Source organism: Andrena cerasifolii, chromosome 2, assembly GCF_050908995.1.
Source record: "Andrena cerasifolii isolate SP2316 chromosome 2, iyAndCera1_principal, whole genome shotgun sequence".
NCBI classification, from domain to species: Eukaryota; Metazoa; Arthropoda; class Insecta; order Hymenoptera; family Andrenidae; genus Andrena; species Andrena cerasifolii.
This window is the reverse complement of record NC_135119.1, coordinates 18,773,442-18,790,967: the sequence shown is the minus strand read 5'-3', so window position 1 is coordinate 18,790,967 and position 17,526 is coordinate 18,773,442. Positions and strand designations below refer to the sequence as shown.

The 17,526-nt window shown below is 45.1% G+C and overlaps 2 protein-coding genes across 11 annotated transcripts in view; both read left to right on the top strand.

Annotated features, from left to right (window-relative positions):
- The window catches only part of LOC143378583 (klarsicht protein), a 147,221-nt gene extending 137,632 nt beyond the window's left edge, over positions 1–9,589 (top strand). For all 4 annotated transcript variants that reach the window (XM_076830401.1, XM_076830402.1, XM_076830403.1 and 1 more), the window contains one exon: positions 1,717–9,589. In XM_076830401.1, coding sequence (XP_076686516.1) covers positions 1,717–2,008 — 292 coding nt within the window. In that variant the 3' untranslated portion in view covers positions 2,009–9,589. The remainder of the gene's footprint in view (positions 1–1,716) is intronic.
- A 5,406-nt stretch (positions 9,590–14,995) lies between these two features.
- Positions 14,996–17,526, top strand: part of LOC143378585 (protein trachealess-like) — a 186,161-nt gene continuing 183,630 nt past the window's right edge. For 5 of the 7 annotated variants that reach the window (XR_013088310.1, XR_013088308.1, XR_013088311.1 and 2 more), the window contains exon 1: positions 14,996–16,069. Coding sequence is in view for 3 of the 7 variants with exons in the window: in XM_076830406.1 (XP_076686521.1) it covers positions 15,765–16,069 (305 nt within the window). In the remaining 4 variants the exon portion in view is untranslated. The remainder of the gene's footprint in view (positions 16,070–17,526) is intronic. The other 2 variants (XM_076830408.1, XM_076830407.1) reach the window with 1 other exon arrangement.

Here is a 17,526-nt window from a genome sequence, read left to right as displayed (position 1 = left end):
TTTTAAATCTCCGGGTTCGCGATGTTCCCTTGTCAATATTCCAATTCATGCTTCGCTCAGACCTTACAGTGCTGATGATCCTTGCAAACGTTAACGTACCCAGAAATATTTTTAAGGTAAACGCACGGGGCGGCGTGGTTTTTAATTTATTCAGGCGTCTGGAGACGCCACGGCTTTAAGAGGGAATAAAGAACGACCTTCTCGACTCGCATTCCCCCATTTGCATAACGTCGAAATGAGAAGCAAAGAATGAAGGCGTCTATTTAGACGCGGGGACAAGAGCTCGTTCGTTCATAGTTCTACTCCCATAACGCGTCCACTCATTTGAATATAAGAAGTTAGCTGTGAATGAACACTCCCTGACGCTTCCATGTCTGCCCCGTTAACGCCACGTTAAAAAACTCGACACTCGACTGCAGCATGCATATTCGAAATTTACCCTTTTGTGATCATTCGTTACTTTTATTCCCTCTCCGGCATATATTAACCTCGACTGAATCTTGGGGGTATAGAGATACAGTTCTAACCCTTGAATCCTAAACTCTTACATCAATTAACCCTTGCTCCCTGATTATTCGTAAATTATAGTTTCTGGCACTGTGTTTCATCGTGTCCAAGCTTTCTGCTGTAACGAGTGGGTTGAGGTATCAAATAATTTGTCTTCACTCGTTATTTAAAACTGTATACACGAATTTGGAACGAGCGGATTTATTTCCACCCCTTGAACGTTCATATTTACGGCAGCAGAAAATTGAGATCAGAAACACGGAGAAGGTCTTAAAACGCGTGTTCTTTATTCTACTTTCCTCCCCCTTCGGCGGGATTCGTTTCCTGACCCGCTCTTTCAATCGCAATTACTCCGAATTCCTATTATCGCCCGGGCCACCTTATTTAACTTTGTTTGAAGGATGCTTTTTTTATAGTCGCATTTAATCACTGCTCGCGGTGGCAACGGTAATAGGTTTAGTTTTTCGCGGGAGCATAGAATGCCCGCCATATTGCATCATAAAAAGAGCTGTAAAAACTCGTCGCCCCTTTTTCCACGATCAACGCTCCCGTGTCTTTTCCTCCCTTTTTCCCGTTTTATTACTAGGAACGCTTTCTAGTTTTATTGTTTTTCATTTCAAGCAAAAATCGATAACATTCTCGCGTTCGAATAAATAGAAAGTATCTTTTAACTGAATTATACCATTCCGAAATTGCGTTTTCTAAAAGTAGACTTCAGCTTAAATGCCAGCTTCAACTAAAATTTGATACAACGTGACTAGGAGCACCTGGAATCAAAAGTTTCACTATAAGAAGCTGCATGTCTGACTAGATTCCCCTCAGAAGTACCTTTTTCCCCTTTCCTGTCCAACGTTCACCCATGGGGCGCTATAAATTAATTCGCTTCATCACTGAGACACACGAGTTTCAGAGTACCGTAGAAGTTTCTAACCAATCTGTTCTCATATTAATTTTCTTCTAACAAATCCTCTCACCCTCTTCTCTCACGCTCGCCCTACCGCCCGCGCAATCATCTTCAAAATTTAACCAAACTCCCACACACTGATATCCAAAAGCGACGAACTCCAGAAATCAGGGTCTAAAGTCACGCATCCTCCAGTCCAATCTCCAAAAGATTCCGGTCCCACTGATCCCAGAACTCCGCTAGTCTGTGCAGCGCAAAGGGTGCCAGCCCTAGTAAATACGATGTTTCTCTGTCCTGTCTCGCAGCAAGCGCAAAAAGGCCAGTTCGGAGATGGCGAAAGGGGGCTCGGGACGGATCGCTGCCGTTGCAGCGGCCAAGAGTGGCGCGACCGACGGCGGGGACCCCGATAGCGAGCCAGGTCTACCTCACAGTTGGGTCTGGCGCATCCTGAGGGCGGCGTTACCCTTCCAGCTGGCCCTGGTCGCCCTGTTCTGCGCCGCTTGCCTGCTGGAGCCGCATTGCTGCGAGGCGGCCAACACCCTCAATCTCTCCCTGACCCCTCAGCTGCGTTACGTCAGGGGGCCTCCGCCCGTCTGAGAGAAGAACGGCACGCGGTACAATTGGGTAAAAACCGTCGGCGTTGCATCGTGCTCGCCGAAGCTTGGGAGGCGTGATCGTTCAGGCGAACCGATCTCTGTTCCTCAGTCACCGAGCGCGCCTCGAGCGGTAGAGCAGCAGCTGTCGTCGATCGTGCTCCTGGGGGGCGCACGCCTTTGGGGCCGATGTAGGTGAACTTGTCGCCAGGCACGAGGAGAGTGCACGATCTTCTGGGAAATTGTAGAGCAAACCGCTGCAACACTGCCAACGTGGTTCGTGGTTGATCGAGAGAGCGCGAGTTATTTAGTGCAGGATGAAGGAAAGGGGATTTTGTTGAGTTGACTCGCGATGTTGCCGTTTGGATTCGGGTTTGATTCTTCTGCTCCCTGCCTCTGGGGCAACACCTCGCGGACTCGTGGCGCGGAGTCCACAGCAGTGTCAGCAGAGATTGGCTGTTGGAGTTGGATCAGATACACTGTACTTGAAGATACTTAATTTTGCTTATGCTTTGTGCACGGTTGTAATTCCCAGTGTTATTAATATCTCCTTAGCATTCTGCTGTCTACCAGCAGAGAAATTTGTTCGAATAACGAGCCAGTTGTGGCTCCTCAGGTGTCAAAGTACATGCATCTCTCCTGAGGTGGAGATTTCAGTTGTGGAGCAATGATCAAAAGCATTTGGAAGTTTCAACGCGGTTGAACTAGTTTGAGGAACGTCCAAGTTACTGACAGGCATCTTAAGCTCTTCTTTTCATTTCGAATCACTGGAATCATATTTTTCTACTTTTACTTTTTACATATTTTCTTCTGCAGCCACAATTGCACACTTCACTGTTTTAAACGAAACACGCGACAACTAGAAACCAACTCCAAACGAGTCGCGTCAGTGAACAGTCAATCTTAAAGCGTCCTTGGCACCATCGATGCTCGATCTCGTCGCCTTTCCAACACGCTTCTATTTGTACACTGCCATTAGAGTTTTCGAGAGTTCACATTTCGTCAATTACACAACGAACAAGCTCAAACATAGAGTTCCTGTTTTATCTCTGTCGAAACGTTAGACTGATCTTTTCTCTCCCGTGACAATCGTGCCGGATCGCGTTTCTGCTAGGAAAATGTGCGCTCGCCGGATAATCGCGAGCAGGAGGGAACTGTTTAAAATAAGCTGCAGAAGGGAGATACAGCCGGACGCGAGTGACCGAGGCGCGACGTAGAAGGCGCGAACAGTGGATGAGCGCTACGTCAAAGGATGAACGATCGACGAAGATTCGACGATGATTTTTTTTTAAGGAATTGTTACGAAACCATATTTATGAATCGCGAAAAGCAACGAACGGTAAGTGTAGTTCGTATTTCGGTACCGACTATACCCGTGATCGCGATCGAGCGAACGAAGACGAAGCCACGCAGATGATAATAATTCAATCTTCGAACGAACTAAAAAGGTCGAAACCTCCCCGCCACTTACAAGCGCCAGTTCATTGCGAAGCGAGAACGGCGCGAGACTGCCAAAAGATAAGGTTGACGAGTATTTATAAAGAGGAAGCTTTATCTTTTCCAGAGAAGCCTGCAACAAACCGAATAATATAACGGCGTTAGGGAGGTTTCAAAGTCGGCCTGCGAAACAGTGGCACTTTTTGTTATATAGTATAAATATTTATTTATATATATGTTGCAAGTTATATATATATATATATACACATGTACGTATTATTGGTCGTATTTTAACGTCAATCGAAAGGCAATTCTCGTGTTTTCTCTTAATAAGAAAAACGGGCCGGATTAGAGATTCGTCAGGCGCGCCTAGGTGCGCTAGGTGTGCGCAGGAAAAACCACGTCCTGCAGACGTCTCCGCTTGATGATCCATGCGCAAGCGATGTTAAGCGACGGTAATACCATCATTTTGTTGTTTTCAGTGACTTTATTTTGTATGATGATTGCGATCTGCGAACGCAGGTCAGCATTGAATGCGTTTGAGTGCTACTTGGAGGACGATCGAACTTCATTTCCCATGATTTCGATGAAAGAAAAAATTGTGTCTACTTAAAATTCGACGGGAATAGGGTAGGTGTGAAAAGGATGGAGTATTTACAATGGTATCTACTTCGACTGATGATAGTTTCATATCATTCCTCTTCTTGTTTGTCTTCTAGAGCCAGCAAATGAACGTCTGCGTTCAGTTACAATTCGATGTATGTAATCGAAATTGCTCAGAATGGAGTTCTTTCGCGTGAGAATCTTTGAATTTCTTTCATGCCAATGAAATCTCTACGTTCTAATATCCAGCACACTCTGCGTGCGGAAATCCTTTGATCGCATCTGTCGACCATAGCCGGGGAACGCCCCTGAGGCGTTCTCCGCACGTGCTCTACCGATTGACTGAATGCTTGTAAATGCAATAGCTAGAGAGTCTCTAAGGCTTTCTTTTCGGTTTCGCTTCAGGGATGATCGAGCAGATCTCCCGATTACTTCTTGCAGACACAAGTTCCTGGTACTTTAACGAAACTAGCCCAGATACCGATTAAACAGTCCTCGGCAATTTCATTAAAACACCGGGGAATCGTGTTCAAAACATGAAACACGTATCCTACATAAAGAGCTTGCTTCTTCGTCGAACATCTCGTCTCGACGAATCACGAAACGCATCCTTTCGAAGTTCCTCTCGAATTTCACAGCTTCGTTGATACATTTCATTGATACACCCACGACTAGCGGCGAGAGTGTTTCGCATAATAATTATTTATTTACTACGGTAGGCGAGCTTGATGAATAATAACGAATATTCGAGTTTTTCCATTACATTCAGCGACGTGGGTAAAAGGAATACTGCCAAGCTCGAGGAGAATATGTCACGAAGAGCGTGGCGCCTCGAGTGACGTGTGTCGCACGAGCAAATCCGCTCGGTTTGCGCGTAGAGGGAAGTAAGGGGAGTTTTATTCTAAGTGAAATGATAATAAGGACATGTAAAAATGTACATTGCAGGATTGAACCCGAGTGATCGTCGTGTTAGGGATGATTTCTGACAAGTGTTTTTGAAGGTAGATGATACGAAAGAGACTTAAGGGATGATTGTTGTCGCTTCTTTCAGTGAAATAGTGTTCCTCGTTCTTGCCACTCGAACGATGAGAACTACGACACTTTCAGAATGTCTTGAAGGGACACGGTTTTTTTATACATAGTCTCATTGATTCTAGTTAAGCAGCTTGGAAGAGTTTTCACCTGTACGATTGTCTTCTGGGTCGTGGTTTCCCAAGCGATCAATCCTCGACGGAAGCAGCAAGGCTGTGCGCGCGTTTAATTGCACGCCTTCGCGAAATCTTTCAATTCGGTCGATTCGAAGGAATGGTGGTAAATCAGGGCAGTGAAACTTAATCGGTGATAGGAAACATAGCGAGGGCAAATTTCAAACTTTATTTTTGTACGGTAAATACTTTTTTCTTTTGATAGTACCAACAACGAGCACTTTATTTCACTGTCTGGGCAACAGAAATTTAGGGGAAGAACACGTACACGAGTTTACGCGACACAGGTTTACTCTTTTGTATCAGTAGTTTCTGACCAGTGTCGCAACTCGATCAATTCATGCCGAACACAAAATCCATCACACATTTTACAGCACAGCTATAGAGTTTCTTTTTGTACTACGACTAAGACTTTTTTTATTCGTTCAGTTCGATGAGCAGAAAGCCCGATATTTCGTACGTTCAATAGTTAACGTTTTTATGAGAAGAAGAAAATAAAAATGAGTAGTGTAAATAGGTGAGGAAGTCGCGGTCTAACCGCGCGGTAAGGTCGACTAGTATTTTTTCTAAATAAAAAGAAGAAAAAAAAACAGTACCGATTTTCGTGGAGGAAATGGAAATTAAAGAAGTCTATTTTGTGAGATATTTTGCAAGGGAAGGGGATATTCATAGGTGATAGAGAATGTATTCTTTCAATTTTTAATCCTAGAATATTGCACGGTTATCTTGTGGTTGCTTCGAGGTGAGAAAGGCTAGATCCATCGCTCCATTTCCCGATGTATAATGCGACAGAAGTGTGCATCCTTTATTGAGGAACAGAGTGACAAAACTGAAGCTTTTCGTAGAAATGACGAGCCGAGTTAAGCCGCGCTTTCACGTGTGCAGCACGCTGTTCAGAACACTCAAAGCATTCAAAGGCATCGAGTAGTCTTAAGCCTGCGTTCCTACATGCGCCACATTCTTTCACAGAAAATTCTACGTGCCACGTAATATTACATTCACAGATGTATTTTCACGTGGCAAGTCAACTCGTGTTACTCTTCAAGTATTCCAAACCAGGTCTTTCGTGTATCCAATCACAAAACCCTTTACACATTTTTATACTTCTCTGCGCTTGATAATTCATCAATCGCGTAAAATCTACAAACCATTGACATAGTATTCATGCCCATATTAATAGAAAAGAAGGTGAAGGAATCTGCAATGGCCTGTAAGCTTCACGAAGCCTCGCGATTCTGTTCTGCACCGCGCATTAGGCACGTGGGGGCGCGGCTTAACGCGTCGCTCGCGGTGGCCACAGTTTAAGGGCTTAAAATGCTGCACCAGATATATATGCTTACTGTGTAAGCAACGTACAGGTTCACGAGTGTGTTCTCTTGTGCTTAGCGTTTAATAATAATAGTAACATCTGTCGAGAAGCTTTCGCAGATTTTAAATCAATGGTCAGGGAAAAGTAACCTTAGACCGGTCCGTCAGATTCGCCACGCGTCTCGCGGACCAAGTGCGTTTTACGTTTCTGGAGACTTTGCACGCCACTGTGCGAGAAAATCAGGCGTCCCCGACGCTGCTCGTTGTAACATATCCACGTGAGAAAGTGGCGCGACGCGCGCCACGGAACCGCGGCTCCGGCGGAGCTTTGCGATCAAGCGAACGGACTTGATTCAGAGAGCTGTTCTCGCAAACGTATAATTACAGTAAACGACATCTTTGTAAGATACGAAAGAAAAGGAAGAAAAGGAAAAAAATGGTGATCGTAGCGTGTGCGGAATGAGTATATTTCTTCTACGATTGAATTATTATTGTTTTTAAGGGAGTGTACCGCATAATCCGCGTGTGAACGGGACGTTCGATAGGAGAGCTGCGAAACGTCTACGTGCGCACCTTAAACGCTGTACTTACGTGTTCTTGATCGCGACGACGAACGGTGACGATGCATCACACGTACACGGAACACACAAAACCAACATACATACACGCAGGCAGCCTACAGAATATGAAACTTAAAGAGTTGCTTGTATATTCTCCGCAGGCCTAAGGTTTTTTTTTTATTGCACAGATACCTAATCCCAGTAAATGGAATCGAGTGAACTTCATTGAGATCCGCAGGATGACGACTCCTTTCGGGGTCGCTTTTGTTGACGACAGAACTTAAACGGGGGAAGTAGAGCAATTTTATTTTTTCAGCAAATTATTATAGTATCAAGAACACGGAAGCGTGTGAAATAAAGTTGGGGAGTAAAACTTCCCTTGACTAAGGAGATTGCATTTCAAATAGTAGCAACAACCACCACGTTTTAATTCAAGACAGTTTAAAATATCAGAGTTTTAAAGTATCAGACACAAAGTAGATGAAGACAGTTAAGATCATCCGATAAGAAAAATTGCTCTGCCTTTCTCAGTATGTATAATGCTAGAACATTATCATGCACCCTTGCAGGGTTTATCGCGCAGTGTAATACTTAAACGAAAGATTTCGAGGAGCTTGATCGTTTAAGTGGTGCATTGCGCGACAGATTCCACGGTTCCCAAGTCCCTGTTCGTCGAATTTAGGTTTTCTTTTTATACTGGACTATTTAGCCTCGTCCTCGAACGGGCACGGGGCTGGAGCCTTGAATGAAAAACTGGACTCGACGAATACGGGGCCTCACCTGCCTTATTTACCTATGATAATGTGTATAAAGTACCTGAGAAATCAAAATAATTACTTATACATATATATATACATATATTATTCTATAAGGATCCTTTCTGTTCCACCCGCATTATTATCGTTGCATTATCCCTGTAATCGTGTAACATGATCGTCTCACACTTCTACGAGCTTGATTTGTCGCGAAATGTATTCACTTCTTTCCCTTTTCTCGCGTTGCTGCTTAGCAGCCACCCTTAGAATTGTATACGTTGCATGTGGTTTTTATTTTTAAACGAAAATTATCGTATAAGGCGATGTACGTGCGTATTGCTGTATATCGGGGGAAAAAATCCAAAAAGAAAAAAAAAAAGAAAACGATACACTTACGCTCGCGGCGACTCTGCTGCGAATTTTTATTACGATAACCGATACTTTTACAGCGGCCCACAGTTTCTTGGAAAAATTCCTCGTCAAACCTAAGTAATCCTATTGGGTGTCTACTTAAGAGTTACACGTATGCAATCGCGGAGCTGACTCCACGGATTTTTTTTTTTTTTTATGAAGAAACTGCGGGCCATTTTGCGACAAAGCTGTCGGGATGCATAATCTCGAGGAGTGCGCCTGCTTGTATTGCGTCTGCTTGAAAGTTCGAGCGAGATTAACCCTCCGTGAACCACGGCCCTTATAGTATTACGAGCCAGTATGCTTTACGTCGAAGCAAAAGTATCGCGCGTGTTGTTTGAACGGTGCCAACAGCGGAACGAGTTTCCACTGTTAGCATTATATCCGAGAGAGCAAGTGAGTTCGCGGAGGGTTGAACTTGGTTGCGTCGATAAGATTTCATTCGAATTCCTCGAACGCGTGATCGAATTTAACCCTTTGACTGTCTAATAAAATTTCAAATTCCGATTTGAAAAGCGTATATTTTGTTTTTTATGCTCTCAAATATTATCGTTTATGATAAAAAGTTTTTTTTTATTTTTCTTCCGCCCGTGCTTTGGACGGGATAAACTGTCAAAGGGTTGAGTACCATGTATGGTTTACGTTCTATCTTACAGTCGGGCGCTGTAATGACGGGCATAAGCTTATCGCCTCACGATGATGGTCATTGTAGCCTGCGAATCTGTCCCGGCATTTTTAATGCCGGCTTTCAGTTCGTAGGTTTGTGTTCTGTCGGCTAATCTGTAAAGTTAGTGTCATTTCAAGCGTCGATATCATTGATTATGTCCTTACTGTAAGGAAACACGTTCGTTAAATATTACTATCTCCTTTTTTTTTCTCTCGGTTTGATAATGTTTCTTGACGATTTTCGAAATGCTGGGAATGGCTGGTTACTTGCCAACTGCCACTTGTTTATTCTTTGAGGGTATCTCGACACGAGCAGAATTGATTTACGTGGAAAATTGTTTTAGAGGAACGTGTTCCCATACGGTTGCGTCTTTTCCCTCTTGATCTACAGTGTCGTTTATTTTATTTGCTCAGTCCTGCGCGATTTATCTGCCATCCACGATGTGCCCCATTTCAGGCGTACGCTCTCCATTCGTATAAAAATTTCATGTCATCCAGTCATATCATTCACGTGTCATCTTTGCGCCTAACGTTATTGTATACTTATATCCGAACCAATACCGATAATATTTTCTACGATTACGGAGTATTCTAGTGTATTCTGGCACTATGGAGAAATAAATTACAGTTTTGGACGACACACTGGCTGCTTTCTTTCGACGATACTTCCAGGGTTCATTAAATCCCTAATCCTGTTAAACACCCCATTTTAATATCACAGTAGAAATGCCACATTTCGAATACTAAGCTTGTCTCTTATGATTTCCGAGGCACAAGACATTGAAATCGTATTTTCAGTTTGGTGAAAATAATACTGCGCTAATTGTAAGTAGCGCGGTATGAATTTGGAGATCCCAAACTCTACAGAGTCTTCGCGAAAATCATCCCGAGCATAAAAGATGCCTAGCATTCATTAAACCGAGTAAATCGTCAAAATTGAAACTCGTTTTCCGTTCTTCGTTTTGAAAATTAAATTTCTTTTCCACTGTTTCAATTTCCATTCAAGTGTCACGGCTCAGAACTCCTCCAACAGATCCTGGTCTGTGCATGACAGGCTTTCTCCACTTCCCCCCAGCATCGAAATATGTACTTCTCTCCCCAATATAACAAGCTCTGTACCACAAACCTCAACTTATAACACCAATAAAACTGTCCCAATTTAATATTAGTTCCCCAAACTTGCAAAATTATTTTTATTCAATTCAACAGTCCTTCCTGGCAATCTCTGGCAATCTCATTTCTTACTCCCCTCAGCCCTGCAAACCCTGAACCATTTTCTTCAAAACCCCGCACAAAGGAGCCGATTTTTCAAACGTTCCCCCGACCGCTGATCGCCGCAGTGCGCTCTTAGCCTGCCAAAAGTTGCGCGGGGAGAAAGCGCAATGCTAAGTGTATCCGGCAATAATGATTCGCTGGCGCGATTGATACAGAGGTAAGGATGATTGCGGTGTACCAGCGGCCCGATTGTGGCGGCCTTAGTGAAGTCAGCGCGAGGGTAGGGATATTAGAGGTGAAAGGGCGCGACCGCCATGTTATTACGACTCACACCTGTACCCGGGCAGGCCAGGCGAGCGCGCGCACGCGGGGCCAACTTTCCTCCAGGAATCTACTTAATGGTTCCAGGATATCGTAAGTCGGTGGGTGCCGTAAATAAATTATTGCTGCGACCGCGGTCTTTAATCGGACGTGCATAGATATGCCCTTTAATCATGGCGACGATAGCAGTCGGTTGCAATTTCGAAACGGGATTACGTACGCTGCGTATCGCGTACGGTGTACAACCGCCGCCACCTGGGATCCTCTAATACAGTTCCCCCATTACAGAACGATTCTTTCGCCGTAAGATCCAGCCGCCATACCGTAATCGCCTCGAATGATACAGCCGATTTCTTTCCCTCTTAATTCGTCTAGCAAGCGTGGAAACCGCTAAACGTAATCACCGACTCCGCTGAATTAACCGTTGAATTCCAGCGAGCCGATGGGCACTTTGCAGAACGGTTAGCCGCTGGAAAGCTTCAAGCGGGCCTAGTTATGCAGAAAGCTTAGCAACCCTCGATGATCCGAAGCTGAGGGGATTTAGTTCGAAGATTTTAAGCGTTAAAGAAACGTAGCTGTATTTGTATTGGGTGTATATTTTATTTCTTGTTATTGTTTTACAATATTTTTTAATGGGTTAAGTCTGGGTTAGGATTCAGTAGCGAGTAGTATAATTAATATTATTTAAAACTTTCTGTGGCTTTTGTTCTTTTTTAAGACTAGAATGGAACTATGCATTGGTAGTTTAATAATTGTGCAATGTAAGAGTTGTTCTATGAGTTCGTAATTTTTTTGCGAAATAGAGTTTACAAAATTATGGGATCCGTACTGTGTCTACCTAATTTTCTGCCACGCTTCGGAAGTGGAGTATGCGTATAGAGCGAGCCTCGACAATTCTGGGTTGCATCTTATCCGCAGGTGTTTGGCGTAAAGTGGGCAAAGTCGTAAGTTGCGGTGTAAACTTTGTAATAGAGCCTCTTGGTGTTAATGGTAATCGAATGTTCTCGAGCAAAAAGCACGCTCGACTCCCAATGGGCCACTTAATTGCTGAACGCACCCCCGAAACGGACTCCACGCATTATAAGCTCGTCCTGTGCTCGAATAGTGGAGCACTTCGGACAATCGGGGCTGGAATAATGAAGCTTCCATTGCATTCACAAAAGATTCCACCTCATTTTCCCTAATACCAAAGCCGCTCGCGCCCGCACCCCCTTTGGAGCAGTTCAACACTCGAGACGACGGTTCTAATTTGTAATTTACGAGGGGCGGAGGGATGGAGCGAGACAGGGTTAACAGTGGCAAATGAGCGAGGACAAGAAGCATTATTTTTTACGGGGGACGACCCCCGAGCAAGCAAATGGCCTGTGTCGCGCTCCTCTATGACTCCTACGGGGTTCTTTTTCTCTCTATCGTCCCGTACACCCTTCGTTTAAGTAAGCAGGATCGCCTTGCTACCGCCCTTAGCCTTCCACCCCCTCGACGCCCTCGCCACCAGAAAGGGTTGAGGCTGAGCGAGCTGTAAATTACCAAGAGGGCATTTTGATTAAATTTTTTATTGTAGCAGCCCGGTTACAACCTGAGGGGGTGGGGTCTGGTGCAGAGGCCCAGGGTGATTTAAGTTTCCCGCCTGGACCCGGTTTTTATTTTCCATTCGCGTACCTGAATCTCTGATTAGAAGTAATAATTCGTCTCCCGTGAATCCCCATCGCGGGTACCGCGCGCAAGGAGAACTAATGGGGTAAACAGAGGGTGAGTACGTATGCCTGTGCTCAACGCGATTTCCTCGTTCGACATATCTTCATTTTCAAGTTCGTCCTACTCGGTTTTCTATCACGATTAGTTTCAATCGGATCTGGTTATTCGGAACAGGTTAAGTAAGGGATGATTGTGAACATATGCTCTTCAAAGTTTGTTCTCTGAGTTACGATGAGTTAGCGATATGCTAAGCACCTACTCGTTTACGAGCTCAGTGTAGATACGTTCAGTTATTCTTTGATTTTATTCCAGCGAGTATTGAATGTTTATTAGTTGAGAAACGTAGCGACGATTTAATACAATTCTCAGTTTCCAAGTAGTTACTGGATTCCACCCTCGCCGCTGAAGGATCGAACGAATTGTCGAAACTGTCGAATAGACGATATATTCCTGACACTTTCGGGTAGTAGGATGGAATTATGAGGACGTGCCTCGCCTCACATATTTTATATATATTGTTCCCAGAAGTCCCAACTGCTGCCTGCAATACTTACATCACTGTAACAGGGGTCCTGGATGTTACAGGAATGTTAAAGACAACCGACTACGAGAAACTCTTTCCCAGTAATACTTATCACGGTATCAAGCATTTCATTCCCATTAATTACAAACGAATCAGCTTCTTTTTCTGCACATTTATATATTAGCTGTTATGTTTTTTGCAGTAAAAGCAGTATTACTTATCTCTTTTTAATCAACAATAACCTCTGTTTGGTTATTTCGTTTCTCCCTTCAAGATTTCATTTTCTTCGCAATATATGATATATAATCGTAATATATGATATAAGTGTGCCTGTGATTATGAAAATGTTGTAAGTGAAAAATCTAAATAAATTAAATTCCTCACTTTATCTTACATCACGTTACATTACAAAACAAGTGACAAATTCATTTTTTTTTAATTTCTCAACTTGCACCACTTTCATAATCACCGGCACAAACATCCCTAATTGTTTATCGATTGTTTTCAATCAACGTTCACGAACTCTAGGAAACATAGCGAAACGTCACACGAATCCTTTCACATACAGAAAATATGACGTTCCTGCATTTTCCTCCGGCAATTTATACCGAACGCAAGAATTTGTTGATCCAATTACAATTCCATTTGCCGTTTAATATCTTCGGGCGGATCTCGAAAGCAACGGAACAAGCTAAGGAGAGATAAAAATCGTTCACGGGCAGAAAGTTATCCCGCGTATGAACTTGGTCCAGGCTGATAACAGAAATTCCTTCGCACATCCCCCGGTCGTTTGCGAAATGTCCATCGAGGGACGAGGTCGGCCGCGGGGGTGAATCGACTCAACAAGTGTTACGTCAGAACGAGCTTGCGTCTACGGTTCGGTCGATTCGCGGGGGTGTCGACGTGCACGCTCATTCCGCGCCTCGTAATCGGAGGCGGTTCCTCTGGCTCGCCAATTTGACCACCGACGATGGAACACCTCATATCGGCTGAAAATTCGCTGATCCCCAGAAAATCATTCCGTCACCGTGGAAATTGAGGAATATACTTGTTACAAAAGCAAAACAGCCCTATTTCCTCAGGTAGGAGAACCTGAATATAGTTAATTGATTTAAATTTTGCACACACTGAGAGGGAATTATCGTATGTCAGTTTCTATTTAAGGATACTCAGTGAACTGAATACTTGATAACTTGATAAGTAGACTGCGGATATTTATGCAAATATATATTTTTATAGAAAAGGACTAAACAAGTGAAACTTTGATAGAAATATGTTTCGTCGTTAGGGACCGTCCTTAAATTACGTAAGGGTAATTTTAGCGATTTCGTACTCCCTCCCTTCCCCAGTATAAAAATTCGTAAGGTTTAATATTGCAACTCCCTCCTTACGTAATATTTTTTACATTTAATTTTTTCAGTTATTAAAATTCTGTTAATGGTTTATATAATTCATTTAACTCGGTTTCGTGGAATTTAAACTAAATCTACTTTCCTGGAACATTAATGATAGAATTTGTATTTATTGAAAATTAGGTTCAAAATATTACGTAAGACGCTATCTGACTCCCTTCTTCCTCAAAAAAGCCTTACGTAATTTATGGACGACCCCATTACAGGGTTTTCAAAATATATTTTTTATTTTAAAAATGTTATGTTTATTTATTTCTAGCACGTACAGAACTTACTTACATAGCTCGAGTATAGTAGCGGCCAGGATATAGTGTATTCGATTTTCTTACAATGGGGAGGTTGTAATTATCGTAATAAATATCAAACTTGCATAAACTTCCGCAGTCTATTGATAAGCATCCCCAATTTACTGATACCCTCGTCTACGATCATTTCACTCCAAACTTTACCCTCAAACTAAAAGGAATCAACCACTCACACCTAAATTAGTGTCTCTACAGGTACCACTACCTTGACTTGAACATCCTCTCGCCTCGACCACCTCTCAAAACCGACTCCTTCGAAAAACAACCCCAGCGCTGGCAAAGATAAGCCGCAGACTCCAAAATTTCCACCACAGACCTCCACCCAGTCACAGCACCCCTCAAAAAGCTTCCCTATTAAAATCTTGTTCATCCAAAGGCAGCTGGATCCATGAAAGAAGAATCGGCATGTCCGCGAAGCGACGTCGCGACGTCGAGGGACCAGAGGCTCGGGTGCAAGCTCGGTATCGACGTCGCGGTGGTGGTGGCGTCGTCGACGCTGGTGGTGGGTGTCGCGTGGTGGTGGCAGCTGGCGTGGAGAGGCCGAGAGGAGGGATAGAGAAACTCGCGGGTCGCGGCTAGGTAGGAAGGACGACCGGCTTCGTCGGCGGGGGCAGAGGGTGAAGAGGGAGAGGGTGGAGGCGGTAGGTGTCACGTGGGCGCGAGTAGGCCCCGCCTCCGCGAAGTAGCTGGAAGCACGGCGCGTCATTCATGGCCGAGCTAAAGGCTGCGCCACTCTCCGGGTCCGTCCAGCTGCAGCGGCTCGCGAGACGAACCCACGGGAACACCTGTCTCCCCCGCGTCGTAACCGTCAGCATCCGGCGAGGACCGCGCCGGCGACGACGACGCCGACCAGCACCAGCTGGGCCATCGCGCTACCGTCTGGCCGCATCCGCGCCGCTTCCACGCGAGGGTGTCCGGTGAGCCGTGTTCCGGGGCCGGTGGCAGGCTCCCGGAGAGGCCGCCGGCTCGCGTCCACCCTGGACCGATCATGTGTCCGCGGTGTGCCAAGTGATCCTCCAAGTTCTTGCCGGGTTGTTGTTTGTTGCTGTTCACGTTGTTGTTCTTGTTGTTGTTGTTGGTGGTGGCGGAGCCACGGGGAGGAAAGGGGCCGGAGGTGGAGGATTTTCTGTGGTGCGCGGTCGGTCAGTTCCCCCAGTGTTCGTTAGGCCGTGAGGAGCGGAAGAAGGAAAGGGATCAGGGGGCGAAACCGCCTCCTCCGCGATACAGACGGAAGTGTCGTGGATCGTTTTCGCGCGTGGGTGCAGCGGCTGATCGGCCAGTGATCGAGAGCACGGTGTTTCGACGTAGAGGGCAACATCGACGTTCGTGGTGGAGGGCTGGCTGATGCACCGCGGCGGCGGTGTCGCCGGAAGCGGTGCTGCTGGAGCGGCTGGTATCGCTGGTGGATCGGCCGGAAGTGGCGCGTTACCCGCCGCGAGCCACCGCGGCCTAGAACTGGACCATCCGTCGGCGATGCCTGGTGCACCGGGTTTCCACTGGGGGGCGATGCTCGCCGGCCACCATGCGGGCATGATGCAGCCACCCCTGTCCGCGGGGGGTGAGTACGCCCCAGCGCCGGCACATCACGGGCCCACGCACCCTGCCATGCCTATGGACCTTCACGTGCATCAGGGATTCCCTTACTACAGGTTAGTCGCCTGGTTAATGTTGCTTAGGTGCTTCTTTTCCTTTCGCGTCAGTTCATACCCGGGACAACTCTGTTGGGTCTATTCTGGGACAGCTCCAGATTAGATGCTGTTGTCATTCAGGGGATTACTTGTACAGCTTGAGTTGGGTGATAAAGTGTGGAGATTGATAGATGTGGCCGTGGTACGTGTCATTTAGGTTGGTTGATGATTGGAGTGAGAGTTGTAAGCTTCATTGAATATGGTAGTAACCTTTCTTCAAGCGCATAGGCAGTGTGTGCCATAGGTTGGAAGGGTGCAATTGGCTTTGGTCATCAGTTCTAGAAGTTCGCTGTTTATCTCCGAGTCTTGGTATGTCTATTAGTAGTAGGAAGTAGATGACCGAGCATTCTGGCTTGTGCATCATGATGGTTGCGTTCCAAGAAGAAAGAAATATTTATTTAAGACAGGCAAACACCAGCGTTTACCCTTTTACAATCTAGTTCCGTTGTTTCCATATCAGATTCGATCCGTGGATAAGTGCATAGGTAGGCAGTGTTGGGTTTGGAGATTTACCTTGTAAATATTTCCCTGCTAAACGAATACTCCCATGTTTACCCATTTCGAGCAAACACCTTGCTTAAATAGCATCCTCTTCCGTGGCTTCTATTAGAAGAACAATCGGGTTCATTGACGCTTCCCTGGCACTGTACACCATAATCATTTTACCCTTACAGTAAATATAAACGCAGCTTATAAGATTTCTTATTTAAACGCCCCACAATCTTCTCAACTCTTAAACACCGAGCACAATATCCTCCAATCCCTGAAGCTTAACAGGCTCTCAAATATTTCTCCGGCCACCGAATAGCACCATAAAGTATCGTAGATAATTTTATCACAGCGCAGAAGTATCCATGGAAACACGTGTCCTACCTGTCGATCGGAAGCCCCCAGACAAGTACGCCGCCCTGAAGCATCCAGGCAGACTGTACCCATAAATTGCACAGAAATATCAGTCTTTTAAGCGAATAATTAGAGACACGTTTCCTTACCCCCCTCACGTACGCGCAATAAATAATTCCAGAAGATCGGCAAACGTACATAAATGAATTATTTATGAGGTCGGGATACAATAATTAAATGAGCAATAGCTGGTTATGTAGTTTGATGGTCGACCGTGGGTTTCCCTTCCTTCGGCGATGATCGAGCGAGACATAGACCGCACAATGTTACTTTTCATACACATTCAGGTCGATTATACCGAATAATGTGTCCCCCGCCGGTGCGTAAATTACAGCAAACATACGAGTGGCCGTGGCTGGCGTCGTCTAAGGGTTTTATTTCGCGAAATCGGCCGCGCTAAACGTATCGCATGGGCATCGCGGGCATGCACGACACGTACTAGCCTTAATGTAATTTGGCACGCGGCAAGAATTCGCCGTGCATAAACGAGCGCTCTCCTAGGAAAAATGACGCGG